General features: G+C 36.4%; 1 protein-coding gene across 1 annotated transcript; it reads right to left on the minus strand.

The window, feature by feature from the left end:
• Positions 1–253: 253 nt before the first annotated feature.
• LOC143590013 (F-box/kelch-repeat protein At1g57790-like) lies at positions 254–1,372 on the minus strand (the record flags this gene model as incomplete). Its single annotated transcript, XM_077070641.1, has 1 exon — positions 254–1,372. A coding segment is annotated over one exon (1,119 nt), but the record flags the coding sequence as incomplete, so codon positions are not given.
• Positions 1,373–16,712: the final 15,340 nt, after the last annotated feature.

Consider the following 16,712-nt stretch of genomic DNA (forward strand, 5'->3'; position numbering starts at 1 on the left):
TGACTATATCGGTTATTTTCTTTTAGTTTTTTTGTAAATGAGTTTTCTTTTAGCATCGTTATTTTCCGCCCAAATACCACATAACCATACACATGCAAGGATTGAACTCACACTACTTGCAAGGATCACCCATCATCAGTTCCATTTCTTTTGGCATACAGTTTGCATAAAGTATGATTATTATTATTATTATTATATAAATGGAAACGTGAGAGTTATCTTAAGAGATTGCCTATCACAGGTATAATTCATTTCAAGCATTTATATTAGTTACAAAATTTAAATGAGAAAAAGATGCAAAAGGTTCAGAGAGAAATGAATAAACTATACGAAACAAGTCACTAGTCCAAGTTGGTTCAATCCAGGCGTGAGGGAAGACATTTTCCCTTCCATCTCCGACAACTTGTTCAAAGTTTTTGCTGCCATGGAACCTTTGATACACACGTGTTTCAAGCAAATAGAACACTACATTTCTATTCTTGGAATCCAGCCGTGGAAAGAAGATCTTGTTCCGCATCTCTAGTGCTTCAGCTTCAATGCATAGACATGTGGTACCACAAATGTAAATCATATGCCTTCCTAAACAATATATTTTCTCCCACTCTTTTGTAGAAATATTCAACTTGAATACCTCAACATATTCTCTAGACTTGCCTACTATGACTAGTAAAAATTGTCGATCGCGTTTCACAAGAAAACATTCTCCTTCACAATCTGTTGCACCTGCAACCTTCTCATAACTGTAACCTTTTGATTTGAATAAACTTTTGAAAACATAAACTTCACCCTTGTCACCTAAAACATAAAGATCTCGGTCACTGAATGTTGGAAAAGAAAAGCGATCTGGAGTGACACCACCAAAATCGAAACGAATCATAACCCAACTTTGTTCCCGAGCTACAAAGTGAATGAAAACACATAAACCATTACCTCCTTCTGTAAATCCAACCACCATGCAATCAGGGGAAGTAGGAGGTGTAGAGAAACACAAGGTATCTAAATAATATTGGGCAGGGGGAAGCTTGCGGATATCAACCGTGAATGGATTAAAGAACACCAATATGGAATAGTCGCTATAAAACAACAGCCAGCCGAACCTAGAACAACGTATTCTATCATCACGGATAGATACATTTGGTCTTTTCATAAAGTTTTTGTCACCAAAAATCGGATCTGTAAAAGTGATAATGCCCCGATTCTTGTTTACCACCATTAGCCATGGTGAAACTACTAAATACTTGTGCAATTTCCTTAACGCTGTTTTGTTGCTCCATTGTAGTAAAGGTGCTGCTAAATGACAACTTTTGCATGTAGCACGAAAAGACATATATTCAACACCAATACAGTGGTCCATTATTGTCACCAAAAGATGAAACAGGATAGGCGTGATTCATTCAGCTCAACCTCGCCATCCATAACTGATCTTACAGCTATCTTATCATCCTTGTCTACTCTTTAAGAACCACGAAAATCTTCACGATCACCTTCTAAGCTACAAAAAATAATTATGATCGGTTTAAGGACTGCACAAAGCTAGCAATAAAACATAAATTATACTTTTAAGACAAAATAAATTAAGACAATACCTGCATTCCCACAATGACACGTGTCTTGTTGGGTAAGCCATAGAAGATAGGTAAATGGCTTTATCTTCAACATCGTACGAGTACATCATTTTGCCCATTTCGTCACATATGTGTATATATCCCCCAACTCAGACGTACTTGCATTGCTGTAATAAACAGAGTAATCAGCAAGATTTACAAAAAATGCGGAGTCTTTGATGCCCACCATTTCTTCCCATCTCATACCAGCCATGACCCATTTAAACAGGTACACATTAGCAAGTGATTTTCCTGTGGCCTCGTTAAAAGCTACTATAATACAGAACAATTCTGTACCGGTGCCTTTCAATAATGGAATATATATATATATATATATATTTTATGTGTACTTTGTTGAAGTTTTATATAATTTACTATAAAACGATTACAATAAAGTGGTAGGCAAACGGGCAACAAGCTGCGCCGCAACCCCCTTTTGAATAGCAAAGCCAATCCTGCTAAAAACGAAGCTTTGGGACCTAGAAGCTGAAGAGGTTCCGTGTACGACGCGCTGAACCCTAAATAACACGTGTGGGAATATATATGGGAAACCACGTGTGGGGAAGGGAATGGGAAGGGGACGGGAATCTCCCAAATAACAACAACTTTATATGTATTTCTCCATCCTTAACTATAACGTCAACCTGGATGACAAATTTGCCATTACTACACAGGGCATATACTTTGCCATTGTAAGAAGTTAGGCATTGTAAGAAGCCATCATAATGGCCAGTTATTCCCTTGAGCTGCCTATTGTATGGAATTTTCTTCCATCTTAGCCTGTTTCCCTTGAAACCTAGCTGACAAAAAACAAATGTTGGTTTTCCCGTTATCGTCAACAAGAGAACGGAAATGGGATCATCGGGAGGGGATGACAAACAACATTGTCCAATAGATTCAGATTTGTTCAAAATCAAGGGAGGGAGATTTATGATCTTTTCAGTCACTGGGTTCCAAACAGACCACATGTTGTTTTTAGAGAGAATCACCCAACCATGTGAATACCCTCTAATAAGTCTCCCAGTTAGCTTAGGTATTCGACATTGATAATGAGGCAGTTGGTCGTGTATGGTGTAAAAAGTCTGGTCTCCAGTGCCATCCAGGTTCTGAGCAACTAACCAAGGGTAGTTTGCAGATAGGGAAGGCAATTGATTACCACAAGCGATCAGCTTTTGCTCTATCTGATTAAATTTTAAACTTATTTAGTGCAACATATATACATACTAACTACTATATTTCAGAAGTTATGTTAATAAATCATTGAGATAAACACTGCACTAACATTTTTATGAAGCGGATAGATGTTACAGAATACCCAACAACATCATTGGGTGAAAATATACAACAAACAATGATAAGCTGAAAAAGGTTGTAGCTTTGGTTACAAATCAGTAACTTTATAATGGTTTTGAGTTTTGATAGACGACAAGTATTACTTTTAGTTTTTAACAACTATTATGTGACATTGAATGTAAGGTAACCCTCTAACGATATAGCAAATCCCCCGAATGAACATGTTATAAATATCCGATCCTAATATATAGATGAAAAAGAACATTAACTTCAAGCATCATAAGTGTAGAGAACCTCAACTTTGAACATATTTTGATTTTGATTGGTGTAAAAAGGGTATTGTTTCAGGCCTAAACTAACCTTTCTTGTTATAAATAAATTCCAAAACTTAATTTCCTTCCATCTATCCGTAAAAACCAAACTATTTTCACCCATAAACACACACAATAAACATATTAATTAATGTATAGCTTAAACTAGACACAAAAATAAACATGAATGAAAGCAAACATATTTACCTTTACCTGTGTTGTGTAGGCGGTGATCGGTGTGGTTGACGATGGCCAAGGTTAATGTGTGAACGACTTTATTTTTATTTTTGCCTTTCTCGATCTCTTCCCTATAAATAGTCTGACGATCTTTTCGAAATTATAAACATAATATCTATACATACAATTATTCTATTTTAGAAACAAATATAAAAAAGATTCCATGTGGTTTGTAAACTCTCCCATACATGCTTGTAAAAGTCCCAATCAAGCTTCGACTTCTCAACCAATCGATAGTCGGTACTCCACAAATTAATCAATATTTAGTCAAAATCGGTGCAAGTTGAAAATTCAATAATGTAAAATTCGGTACAAATATGTGTGAAAATTTATATACTAATTAATTGTTAATCCTTACCACACTGCCCGACTAGCGTCTGCCGAATTTTACAACACTTTCCATACAAAACACTAGGTTAAAACAGTGGACTCAATATGTATACAAATGGGTTTTGTAGTCACTCGGTTCAATGAAGGCTAACCTTTTTATTTCTAGCAATAATTCAAAGAAATGAGAAATGTAAGATGGTATCAAATTTAAACTCCGTCTTTAAATCGTTGGCTTTATAATCTGCTTCATTTCTATTTTTCCAAATGGTGCATATGATTCCTTCGACAACTTGTTTCTTTTTCTTTGAAAGGTGGCACTGATCAAGCCAATAGTTGAACTCTCTAGCCTCTGATATCCGGACCTTATATTGAAGCCAAACAATAATCAATCTTCATGTATTCGAAGCCACATAGCAGAAGGAGAAAATGTGATGCGTTTGTTTCGTTTTCTCTCGAGCAAAAAGGGCACATGACGAAAGGAATATCTATTCCCTTATCGGAAAGATTCACTCGAGTAGGTACCCTATCAAGAAAAAGCTCCAAACAAAAATGTTAACTTTTTTGGTACACTTACATTCATCTAGTTTGCCACGTAACCTCCGGTAGCATTTTCTTTTCCATCCGTTTCCTTATTTGTTTCACCACAAAGTCTCTTTAATCTTCAAACTCCCATTCCCAATAGTCATTACTATTTGACCAATTATGTTGTTCGAGATTAGCATGAAGGGATTCAAATTGATTCAACTCAATCCCTCCTCTAAGATTTCACGCAAGTCCAATATTCATAACTGATTTTTGTATCTCATCTCTAATTAGGCCATTTTTATTTGTTTCAATAGAAAACAATCTTGGAAATATTGATGCCAAAGTGGCATTACCAATCCAATGATCAAGTCAAAGTCCCCATAGCCAATAACTTCATAGCCGACATAGGTACCTAGTTATTATCATTTAGGAAATTGGTACACTTGACAATACGACTCCAAATCATGTTCCCCTTAGCAACCGAATGCTTATAAAAAACGTTATCACTATTGTCGTGAATGGACTAAATGACTTTTGACCCATATCGAATTTTGAGATTTATAAGTCTCCATCTCTATTTAAGGAGTAAGGCCATGTTTAACCCATATAGACCACCCAAACTCAGGCCACCTTCATACTTATATCATAACACTAAGTCGACCAATTGCATTTTTCGCTTATTTTCAGTCGTCCCCCCTAAAAAAACTTAACTCTTAACCCTTCAAGCACCGCATCAACCTTCTTAGAAAGACAAAACAAAAGAAAGATAATAAGTAGGTAACAAACCTAAAACCGATGTAAGCATAGTAGTTCTTCCCCCAACCGATAGCAAATTCATCTTCCAAGTTGATAACTTGAACTTTGAAAGATAATAAAGGTATATCAATACTATCATTGGGTTATGCCGTTCAAAAAAAAATAAAAAAAATACTGTCATTGTGTTAAAAATTGAACCTTTTTATAGTATAATTTCTATTTAAATTTTTATAGTATAATTTCTTTTTTTAAATATTAATGTATGAAAATATTATAAACTTTTTAAAAACTAGGAAACTTACATGCTAGTTGGAGGTAGGGATGAGCATGGACACTCCAACTATCCTTTTCTCAACCCATTTGATGCATATATTTTTGTTGGGTCTAATCATACGTGGTGATTCACGGGATGCTCCAACTAACCACATTTAAATTCGTTAATTAGTTATTTAGTTGGTACTATTAAAATGCCATGGAACGCTCATGGGCTGTCCAACTCTTTCGCTTTGATAGTTCGTTATTTATTTGGTTCAGTTAAAATGTCATGGAACGCTCATGGGCCGTCTAACTCAATTGCTTTTATGATTCGTTAATTAGTTCCATTTAAACTGCCATGGAAAGCTCATGGGAGGCCAACACACAAAATATGTTTCGTTAGTTAATTGTAAAGCTAACGTATTAACGTGCGTGAATATATATAAAAATGTTAATAAAGTTCCACACAAATCGGGTTTTAAAATAGGTTTTCACCTACGACTAAACCACACACGAAAGGCAAGTGTACCTATCGTTTGTAATAAAGTGTTGGCAAGAACCGAGTATCAATCCATGGACACGACAGCTTTCTAGTACTAATTCTTTGTAGATGGTCAACCTAACAAGTGAATCTCACTTTAAAATTTAATTGACTAAACTAGCATACAATGAAAATAAGCAAGTAAAACCACAAGAACACAATCAATCCAACAAACTACCTAGACATGAATCCACTCTAATAATATGATAAAATAGCAATGATATGGTAAAACATCATGAATCCAAACATAAATACTAGATTACAATCAAGCAACCCAATACTAGCAAATAACCATCATGAAGGGTTTTCAACTAAGAGATAAACATACACTAACTTGTTTGTCAAAACAATAAAGTCTCATAATCAAAGGAAAGCTAGCATGAACAACATTCCAACAACCTAAAATTACACTAAAGTAGCCAAACTCATGAAATTAATATCAACTTACGAAACTTTAGCTAGCAAGTCATCACCAAGTCAAGACTCATAACAACACTCATCAATTTTCCAATATTAAGTGTAGGGTTCCATACTTATAAATAAATTTATAATCAAGTTAATCTTTACTAGTCATTCCTAACTTAGACAAAGAAAACATGAACATTCAAAGTTTACAAACAAACATCTAAAACATAGTTTTCCAACATGAATGCCTAAATATTTGTAAAAGTAACAAGATTATGCAACTCTAACAAGTATGAATACCATCAATATTAACTTATAAATTGACCATATTCTTGAAAGATCAGTGTCACACCCCGACCAAAGGCAGCGGAACATGCCGATGTGTAACGATTGCCCATAAGCACATGACACTATTTAAAGCGACAGTATTTAATAAACTCATTTCATTTCACAACATTGACAATGTCACATAACGAATATTCAATACATAGTCATAACAAAATATCACAAAATCATAGCAAATCATATATTGTTCATTTCACTAATAACCTAAAGGTATTCGTGACGTTTTCTCCACAAGCTCCAATAATCAACCAAGATGTAAACCTGTAACATTTCATAAAATAAAGTTTGTTAACACAAAGGTTGGTGAGAAAATCATAAGTTTAAGCATAGAGATATGTAATAAGAAAAGCCACAAAACTAGTATACGAAACAATAAATAAAAGCAATAATTTGGATAAAATCGCTAATAGATTTACGTTAGCGACACCTAAATATAAGAGGATGTCAGATAGTCTAGGATTTAATACTTATCGTTAATTGCATTAGGTTAACGATACCTTACTACAATGGGATGCCAAGTAGTCTAGGATTTATAGATCAACCAACCGAAAGCGATAAACACATAGGCATATAATCATAGAACACCAAATCGAGCAAGTATTTAAGTAAAGCATACAATAACGTTTGTGGTTTAAGACCCAAGTATAAAACATTTAGTTTAGATAAGATGAAATGTCACCCCAAAACAAAAGATGGAAAACGGGGTATGAATGTACTCACGTTCAAGTAATAAACTTGGAGATTTGCCAGAACGACGGGTTTAACGAACAAAGCCTAAAATGAAAGAAGTCTTGGATTTAGAAAGGTTGTCTTGAAAGTCTTTAAGTAAAATAAATGATGAGAAATGCAAACAATTAAAGTTCAAGGTTTAAAATGTAACTATTTACGAATTTATAATATTAACCCTTTAAAAATCTAAGTTTGCTCGAAACCGGGTTAAAGTATCTAACCTTAATATTTACTTAACCTATTTTTAGTAATAAGGTGGGTAAAATTGCAAGAATGCAAGTCCCTTAGAATAAAGATACTAAAACAGTTTTTAACGAGTGTTCGGGTTGTTGGTTCGGGTCTTGACAAATGGTCAAACCCAAAGTCAACTTTCCAAAATATTAAATGTTATGAGATAACTCATAAAACTCAAGTATGAGTTAACCAATTATGTAGATCTATTGTTTTAGAACTAACAACATACGTTAAGCGAGTGTTCGGTTTTGTCGGTCCAAACTTTATTATGAGATCAAGTTGGATCCAATATTTCCATGTACTTAAGAAAATAATTAAAATCAGTTTGTAAACTATTTTTAAAGAATTATACAAGTCTTGATTGATAAAAACACACTTGTGTGTCTTAAGCGAGTAAAAGTCGGTTTAGTTCGGTTTGGTTCGGTTTCCATCTCACAATAAGTTCATAGATGGTTTCCACATACCCAAATATCCAAGAACATGTATAATAATGTACAAATGAAAATACTTAAGTTTTACAACCAAAAAGTTAACAATAAAGTCTTTAAACAAAAGTTCGGTTTACGGTTCGGATCTAGTTTCGGGTTAAGACCGAGTTTAGAATCTACTAACCCATAACCATGGAACTCATACAAATGGTTTTATAAACTGAGATCCAACGTTAAACATGTTTAAACAAGTATTTAACAATAACTAGTAAGCAAAAGTTCGGTTTACAGTTTAGAGCTATTTACGGTTAAACCGAAGCATAGATCCTTAAACTCATAACCATGGAACTTGTAAATAAACTAAAATGAGCAGAAGTTAAGCATGGTTAGTATGTATAAACAAGTTATATATATATATATATATATATATATATATATATATATATATATATATATATATATATATCAAGAACACGAAGTCCTCCATGAAGCCTTGCCTTACAAGGTCCGAAACCCCACCGACCGGAGCCGGAGAAGCAACTACCAAAGGTAACAAGAGGTATTATATTGTATATATGTTGTGCCACCATAAACAAGTATTATTAAGACTATATATGTTAATTAGAATGAAAGATTAAACTCAGTTTGACTTTTAGAAGTCAAACCTTCAAGAACACATAAACAAACAACCTTGAATCTGTGGAGTATTGAGAGAGACATGAGAGATATAGCAGGGGAAAATGAAGTGAAATGGGGATGTATATATAGGGTAATTTTGGTGGTCAAATATGGGCGTTAAACACAAGAAGTTTCATGCAAAAAGGGTAAAAAACGAACACAAAACAACAAAATCCCGTAGTTGTAGCTGATGCTGCTCACGCTACGCGACTACCTAGGGTGTTCCGTCACGCGGCGCGACGGGGTTGATTTTCTGACTTCCCAACTTTTGTTATTTGGCAGATTTAGTCCCCGTAGTTCGTTTTAAGTGATTTTTACACGTTTTAAGGATCGAAAAGGATGTTTTCAAGACTCAACAAGTGTAAAAGAATATTGTAACGTAAAATCCATCATTTTGATTATATCCAAGGTGTCGGTTTACAAAACGGGTCAGTTTACATGATAAAATGAATACAAACGAATACTATTCGAGACCCGAAATTGACGAATGTCACAGTATCTACTACTTTAGAAAATTTCGTCCTGAAATTAAGACGAAGGCGATCATGCGAACAAATGTGGATACTTATTTTTCATTGTGTCTTCTCGTTCCCAAGTGAATTACGCGCCACGCCGTGATTCCCATCGAACTTTGACTAACCGAATACGACTACGCTTGGTTTTCTTCTCGTTGCGATCCATGATCTCAGCGGGTCGTTCAACCATGACCATCGACTCATCGACAGGTACTTCGTCGAGAGGTATATAGAGATTACCCTCGGCTAAGCACTTTTTAAGATTCGAGACATGGAATGTCGGATGAACACCGACAAGTTCTTGCGGTAGTTCGAGTCGATAAGCTACCTTCCCAACACGTTCAAGAATTTTGAATGGACCACCGAAACGAGGAGCTAGCTTACCCTTCTTTTCGAAACGGACTACCCCCTTCCAAGGAGATACTTTTAGAAGGACAAGATCGTCAACATTAAATTCGATTGGTTTTCGTCTTTTGTCGGCGTAACTCTTTTGAAGACTTCTAGCGGCTAGGAGATTCTTACGTATTAGATCAATAACGCTGGTAGATTCTTGGACCATTTCGGGTCCCGTGATTTGAGCTTCACCGATTTCATTCCAACTAATCGGGAACGACATTTACGACCGTAAAGAGCTTCGAAAGGAGCCATTTCAATGCTAAAATGATAGCTATTGTTATAAGAGAACTCGATGAACGGAATGTGAGAATCCCAATTCCCACCGAAATCAAGAACACGCGCTCGTAGCATATCCTTGAGTGTTTGGATCGTACGTTCGAATTGACCTTCCGTTTGAGGATGATAAGCAGTGCTAAGATCGAGACGAGTTCCCAAAGCTTCTTGAAGTGAACGCCAAAAATGAGAGGTAAACCGAGCATCGCGATCAGAAATTTTAGTTAATGGTAAACCGTGTCGGCACACGATCTTCCGAACATAGATTTCAGCAAGCTGCTCGACAGAATACTTCTCGCGGATCGGAATGAAATGAGCAGATTTGGGTAATCGATCGATGATCACCCAAATACTATCATTGCCTTTTTGGGTGTTGGGTAATTTAGTGATAAAGTCCATAGCAATGTCTTCCCATTTCTAAACGGGAATCGGTGGTTGCTCGAGTAGACCAAAAGGTCTTTGATGTTCAGCTTTGACTTTTAAACAAGTAAGACATTTAGATACAAACAACGCTACGTCTTTTTTCATACCCGGCCACCAAAAGGTAGCAGGAAGATCGAAATACATCTTATCCGCACCGGGATGAACGGAATACCACGAATTGTGAGCTTCGTTGAGTATACAAGTACGAAGGTCATCACGATTTGGAACCCAAAAACAATTGAGAAAGTACAAAAGACCACCGGGTTTGGTTTCGAGTTGAAGTTTGGCTCCACATGACATTTCGTCGTACATGTTACCTTCTTCAACGGAGGCACGTTGAGCTTGAAAGATAAGATTTTGAAGATCGGTTTGAACAACAACGCTTAGAAGCAGAACGGATTTAACATTAACCTTTCGACTTAGGGCGTTGGCGACAACATTCGCTTTACCGGGATGGTAGCGAATCTCGCAATCGTAATCATTAAGTAATTTGGCCCATCATAGTTGTCTCATGTTGAGATCTTTTTTGTCAAAAATATGTTGAAGGCTTTTATGATCGGTAAAAACCACACATTTCGTACCATAAAGGTAATGTCTCCGGATTTTGAGAGCGAAAACGACGGCACCAATTTCGAGATAGTGAGTCGTATAGTTCTTCTCGTTGACCTTAAGTTACCTTGATGCATAAGCGATGACTTGACCTCGTTGCATGAGAACACAACCAAGTCCTTGATGGGAGGTATCAAAAAATACGACAAAATCGTCGTTTCCATCGGGAAGGGTTAGAATAGGAGCATTGCAAAGCATGTCCTTGAGAGTACAAAATGCTTCCCCTCGCTTCTAACCCCATTCGAATGGTTTCCGTTTATGAGTGAGGGAGGTAAGAGGCAAGGAAATCTTAGAAAAGTTTCGAATGAAACGCCGATAATATCTAGCCAAACCGAGGAAGGATCGAATATCCGTGGGAGTCGTTGGAGTTTTCCAATTCTTAACGGCCTCAATTTTAGCGGGATTGACATGAATACCTTTGTCGTTTACGATGTGTCCTAAAAATTGAACTTCCTCTATCCAAAATTCACATTTGGAGAATTTGGCGTAGAGTCGTTCGTTTCTAAGGAGTTCGAGAATGGAACGCAAATGATGTTCATGTTCGGCTTTAGATTTAGAGAAGATGAGAATGTCATCAATAAAGACAATAACGAATTTATCAAGGAATAGTTTGCAAACGCGGTTCATGAGGTCTATAAATACCTCGGGTGCATTTGTTAACCCGAAGGGCATAACCAAAAATTCGAAATGTCCATATCGAGTATAGAAAGTGGTTTTGAGAATGTCTTCTTCGCGAACACGCAATTGATGATAACCCGATCGAAGATCGATTCTGGAGAAACAAGTTGCGCCTTAAGGTCAAATAGGCTGTCGATTCATGTCAAGGGATAACGATTCTTGATGGTGAGTTTGTTAAGCTTGCGGTAGTCGATGCACATACGAAACGATCCATTTTTCTTTTTCACGAAGAGAACCGGAGCGCCCCAAGGAGAAGAGCTTGGACGAATGAAACCTTTATCGGAAAGTTCTTCGAGTTGGTTTGATAATTCTTGCATTTCCGATGAGGCTAGACGATAAGGTGCCTTGGCCACGGGCATCGCGCCGGGCACAAGATCGATTCGGAATTCAATCGGACGAGTGGGTGGAAAACCGGTAACATCGTCGGGAAAGACATTGGGGAAATCAGGAACAATGGAAATATCTTAGATTTTTCATTTCTTTTTGTCTTTTGTCACCGAGAGAGCTAGGAACGGAACATACTTTTGGCGTAAGTACTATTGCGATTGAGAGCACGACATGAGATTTAGTCTTCTAGAAGTAGCATTCCCAATAACCTTAAGAATTTTATCGTTGACTAGCAGAATGCGAATGAATTTATCAAAACAAACGACTTCTGCACGGTGCAAAGATAACCAATCCATGCCTACTATGACATCGAAACTTCCCATTTGCAATGGGATGAGATCGATGGAGAATTTATGATCAGCAAGGATAAGAGTACAATCGCGGACGACAGAGTTGATGGTAATGGAATTGCCATTGGCGTCTTCAACATAAAACGGTCGGGAAAGCTTAGTTCGAGGTATAGCAATTTTTGATTCAAATTTCAAAGAACTAAAACTTCTATCAGCACCAGTAACAAATAAAATAGAAGCCAAATAATGGTTCACGAAAAACATACTGTTCGCGACTTCGTTTGCCACTTATGCTTTATTTGCATTCATCATAAAAGCTCGCCCTTGAGTGCCATGGTTGACTTGAGGTGCTTGTTGTGGAGGAGGAGGTGATGCTTGTATAGCTTGGATGGGTTGGATGAGTGGTGCATTAAGTTGGGGAAATTGGGGTTGGTAGGTTTGGACTTGGTTGGCTTAGGTTTGGTAGTAAGGTACGGTTAAGGTTTGAGCTTGGTTGGCAAAGGTTAGTTGAGGACAATTGATGCGAAAATGGTTGGGATCGCCACAATTGAAGCAAGCTTGGGGTTGTTGGGGTTGGTTTGGTGGGTAGGGAGCATAGAGGTTTTGGGAGTTTTGATGAAAGGTTATTGGTTGGTTAGGTTGGGTTGGTTGTGCGGATCGGCATGTAGAGTTGAGATGACCAAAACGGTTACAAATAGTGCATTGGCGACATGGCAAATGTGATGGGTGGTGACGTTGGCAAGTTTTGCATAGTGGGAATGTACCGATATAGGGTCTTCTGTTTTGGGGAGCTTGGGTTTGGTTTTGTTGTGGTTGGTCTTGGGTTTCTTCCTTTTATTGTTGTTGTTGTGACGGGATGAGTTTGAGTAGTTTATAGCTTGCGGTGCGGGTTCAACCTTGGCTTGAGATGCGGGCTCGGGCTTGGCTTTATCACTCGGTTTCTTTAGGGTTAGAATACCCGCCTTCACATGATTTTCCAATAGCGCACCCGCTAAAGTGATGGCGTCCTCAATATTCACGGGTTTGCTACTCATAACGGAGTCCCAGATTTGCATAGGTAAACCCCCAATGTATTTGTAGAGCTCGCGCTCAGTCGGGGAACCAAGTGAGAGACAAGAATGCTCAACTCGTGAAAACTGAGTGAATAAGAGGCATTATCACCAATTTCTTGCTTTAGGTTCCAGTTCTTCCTCAAGCTTTTGGAGCTCATGTTTGGGACATAATTTCTTCATCATAAACGCCTTGAGATCGGCCCATGGAAGAGCCATAGCCATATCCGAACCTTGGAGGTGCATAACACTATCCCACCATGTTAGAGCGGTCTTTCTAAACATGCTTGAAGCGAAATTTGTCTTTTTCACTTCGGGGCACTCGCTATGTCGAAACACACTCTCGATCGATTCGAACCATTGCAACAAAGTAGTCACACAGTTGGTTCCAAGGAACTCGGACGGGTTGGCACTAGTAAATTGTTTATACAAGTAAGATGCGGGTTTGGGTTCAACGGGTGCAACAACGGGTGCGGGTTGGTTAGCTTGGATTTGGGTTACAAGTTCGGGAATCACAGCGGCCATTTGCTTGATGTTAAATGCAGCCATACGTCGGTTTCTGTTCTTGGGCGATCTTAGTGGAGGCATGCTAAAGGATTATAAAGAAATGGAATAAGTTTTGGGTAAAAAGAAATGAATATGAAGGTGTATAAAAAATAATAATAAGATGAAGTTTAAATTATTGATTGTGAATCCTAGAGTTAGTAAGGAGGAGATGTTAGTGTTAGATAAAAATGTAAATCTTTTTATATAAACAAAAAACCGAAAACAATCGTAAATGATTTTTGAGAGTTTAAAGCTTGAAAATTTGAGATTTATTGAGTCGGAGATCGTACATGAACCACCATGATTTGATATTCCGACACTAAAAAGTTTTATAAAACACCACGTTGGAGTCTAAACATGTGTACGAACCACCATGACTTTTTCATGTTTTCGACTCAAATAACGATAATAACACAATAAATCGAGATACAACGTCATGTCAAAACACTAGTCCACGAACCATCGTAGTTCTATTGTTTTGACACCGAAAATAAGGATGGCGACCCGAATGCTCGCATTCGACTACTTAAAGTATTGACACTTATAACACGATTTGTGGCCTAGAAAACGAGCACTATAATTCAACCATCCCAGGTAAGTAAATCACCTTCGATTCTTGGAATCTTTTTGTCAAATGGTCGTTTTATAATGTCTCGTTTACTATAATGGCAACAAACCCGATATACACGCAACCTTTAAGGGATTTGAAACAACGGGATCCAAGTTAATCTTGTAATCCATAAAACACAATGAAAATCCACTTTTGCGTTTTAAGGTAAGGATACCTTGGAAATACTATGAAAGTGTGTGTATGTGAACATTGATGATATTGGTGAATTTTAAACAAGTTTTTAAATAACATGCGATATGAACAATCAATTATAGAGTAAACACGTAAGAGCACACGTATAGGACCCTAAGTATAACAATTCAAGGTCGTTACGTCTAACCACATATCCTATTGCATGGCTCTGATACCAATCTGTCACACCCCGACCAAAGGCGGCGGAACATGCCGAGGTGTAACGATTGCCCCTAAGTACATGACACTATTTAAAGCGACAATATTTAATAAACTCATTTCATTTCACAACATCGAAAATGTCACATAACGAATATTCAATACATAGTCATAACAAAATATCACAAAGTCATAACAATCATATATTGTTCATTTCACTAATAACCTAAAGGTATTCGTGACGTTTTCTCCACAAGCTCCAATAATCAACCAAGATGTAAACCTGTAACATTTCATAAAATAAAGTTTGTCAACACAAAGGTTGGTAAGCAAATCATAAGTTTGAGCATATAGATATGTAATAAGAAAAGCCACAAAACTAGTATACGAAACAATAAATAAAAGCAATAATTTGGATGAAATATCTAATAGATTTACGTTAGCGACACCTAACTACAAGAGGATGTCAAATAGTCTAGGATTTAATACTTATCGTTAATTGCATTACGTTAACGACACCTTACTACAAGGGGATGCCAAGTAGTATAGGATTTATAGATCAACCAACCGAAAGCGATAAACACATAGGCATATAATCATAGAACACCAAATCGAGCAAGTATTTAAGTAAAGCATACAATAACGTTTGTGGTTTAAGACCCAAGTATAAAACATTTAGTTTAGATAAGATGAAATGTCACCCCAAAACAAAAGATGGTAAACGGGGTATGAAAGTACTCACGTTCAAGTAATAAACTTGAAAGATGATAATTTGGAGATTTTCCAGAACGACGGATTTAACGAACAAATCCTAAAATGAAAGAAGTCTTAGATTTAGAAAGGTTGTCTTGAAAGTCTTTAAGTAAAATAAATGATGAGAAATGCAAACGATTAAAGTTCTAGGTTTAAAATGTAACTATTTACGAATTTATAATATTAACCCTTTAAAAATGTAAGTTTGCTCGAAACCGGGTTAAAGTATCTAACGTTAGTATTTACTTAACCTATGTTAAGTAATAAGGTGGGTAAAAATTCAAGAATGCAAGTCCCTTGGAATAAAGATACTAAAACGGTTTTTAACGAGTGTTCGGATTGTTGGTTTGGGTCTTGAGAAATGGTCAAACCCAAAGTCAACTTTCCAAAATATTAAATGTTATGAGATAACTCATAAAAATCAAGTATGACTTAACCAAGTATGTGGATCTATTGTTTTAGAACTAACAACGTACGTTAAGCGAGTGTTCGGTTTTGTCTGTCCAAACTTTGTTATGAGATCAAGTTGGATCCAACATTTCCATGTACTTAAAAATATAATTAAAATCAGTTTGTAAACTATTTTTAAAGAATTGTACAAGTCTTGATAGCTAAAAACACACTTGTGTGTCTTAAGCGAGTAAAAGTCGGTTTAGTTCGGTTTGGTACGATTTCCACATGCCCAAATATCCAAGAACTTGTATAATAATGTATAAATGAAAATATTTAAGTTTTACAACCAAAAAGTTAACAATAAAGTCTTTAAACAAAAGTTCGGTTTACGGTTCGGATCTAGTTTCGGTCTTAGGTTAAGACCGAATTTAGAATCTACTAACCCATAACCATGGAACTCATAAAAATGGTTTTATAAATTGAGATCCAACATTAAACATGTTTAAACAAATATTTAACAATAACTAGTAAGCAAAAGTTCGGTTTACAGTTTAGAGCTATTTACGGTTAAACCGAAGCATAGACCCTTAAACTCATAACCATGGAACTTGTAAATAATTAAAATGAGCAGAATTTAAGCATGATTAGTATGTATAAACAAGTTATATAAGTGTATATATATATATATATTTATATATATATATATATATATATATATATCAAGAACACGAAGTCCCCCATGAAGCCTTGCCTTACAAGGTCCGACAC

Source organism: Bidens hawaiensis, unplaced genomic scaffold (assembly GCF_021521415.1).
Source record: "Bidens hawaiensis isolate Kalapana, Puna unplaced genomic scaffold, B.hawaiensis_p1.1 tig00000190_1, whole genome shotgun sequence".
NCBI lineage: Eukaryota > Viridiplantae > Streptophyta > Magnoliopsida > Asterales > Asteraceae > Bidens > Bidens hawaiensis.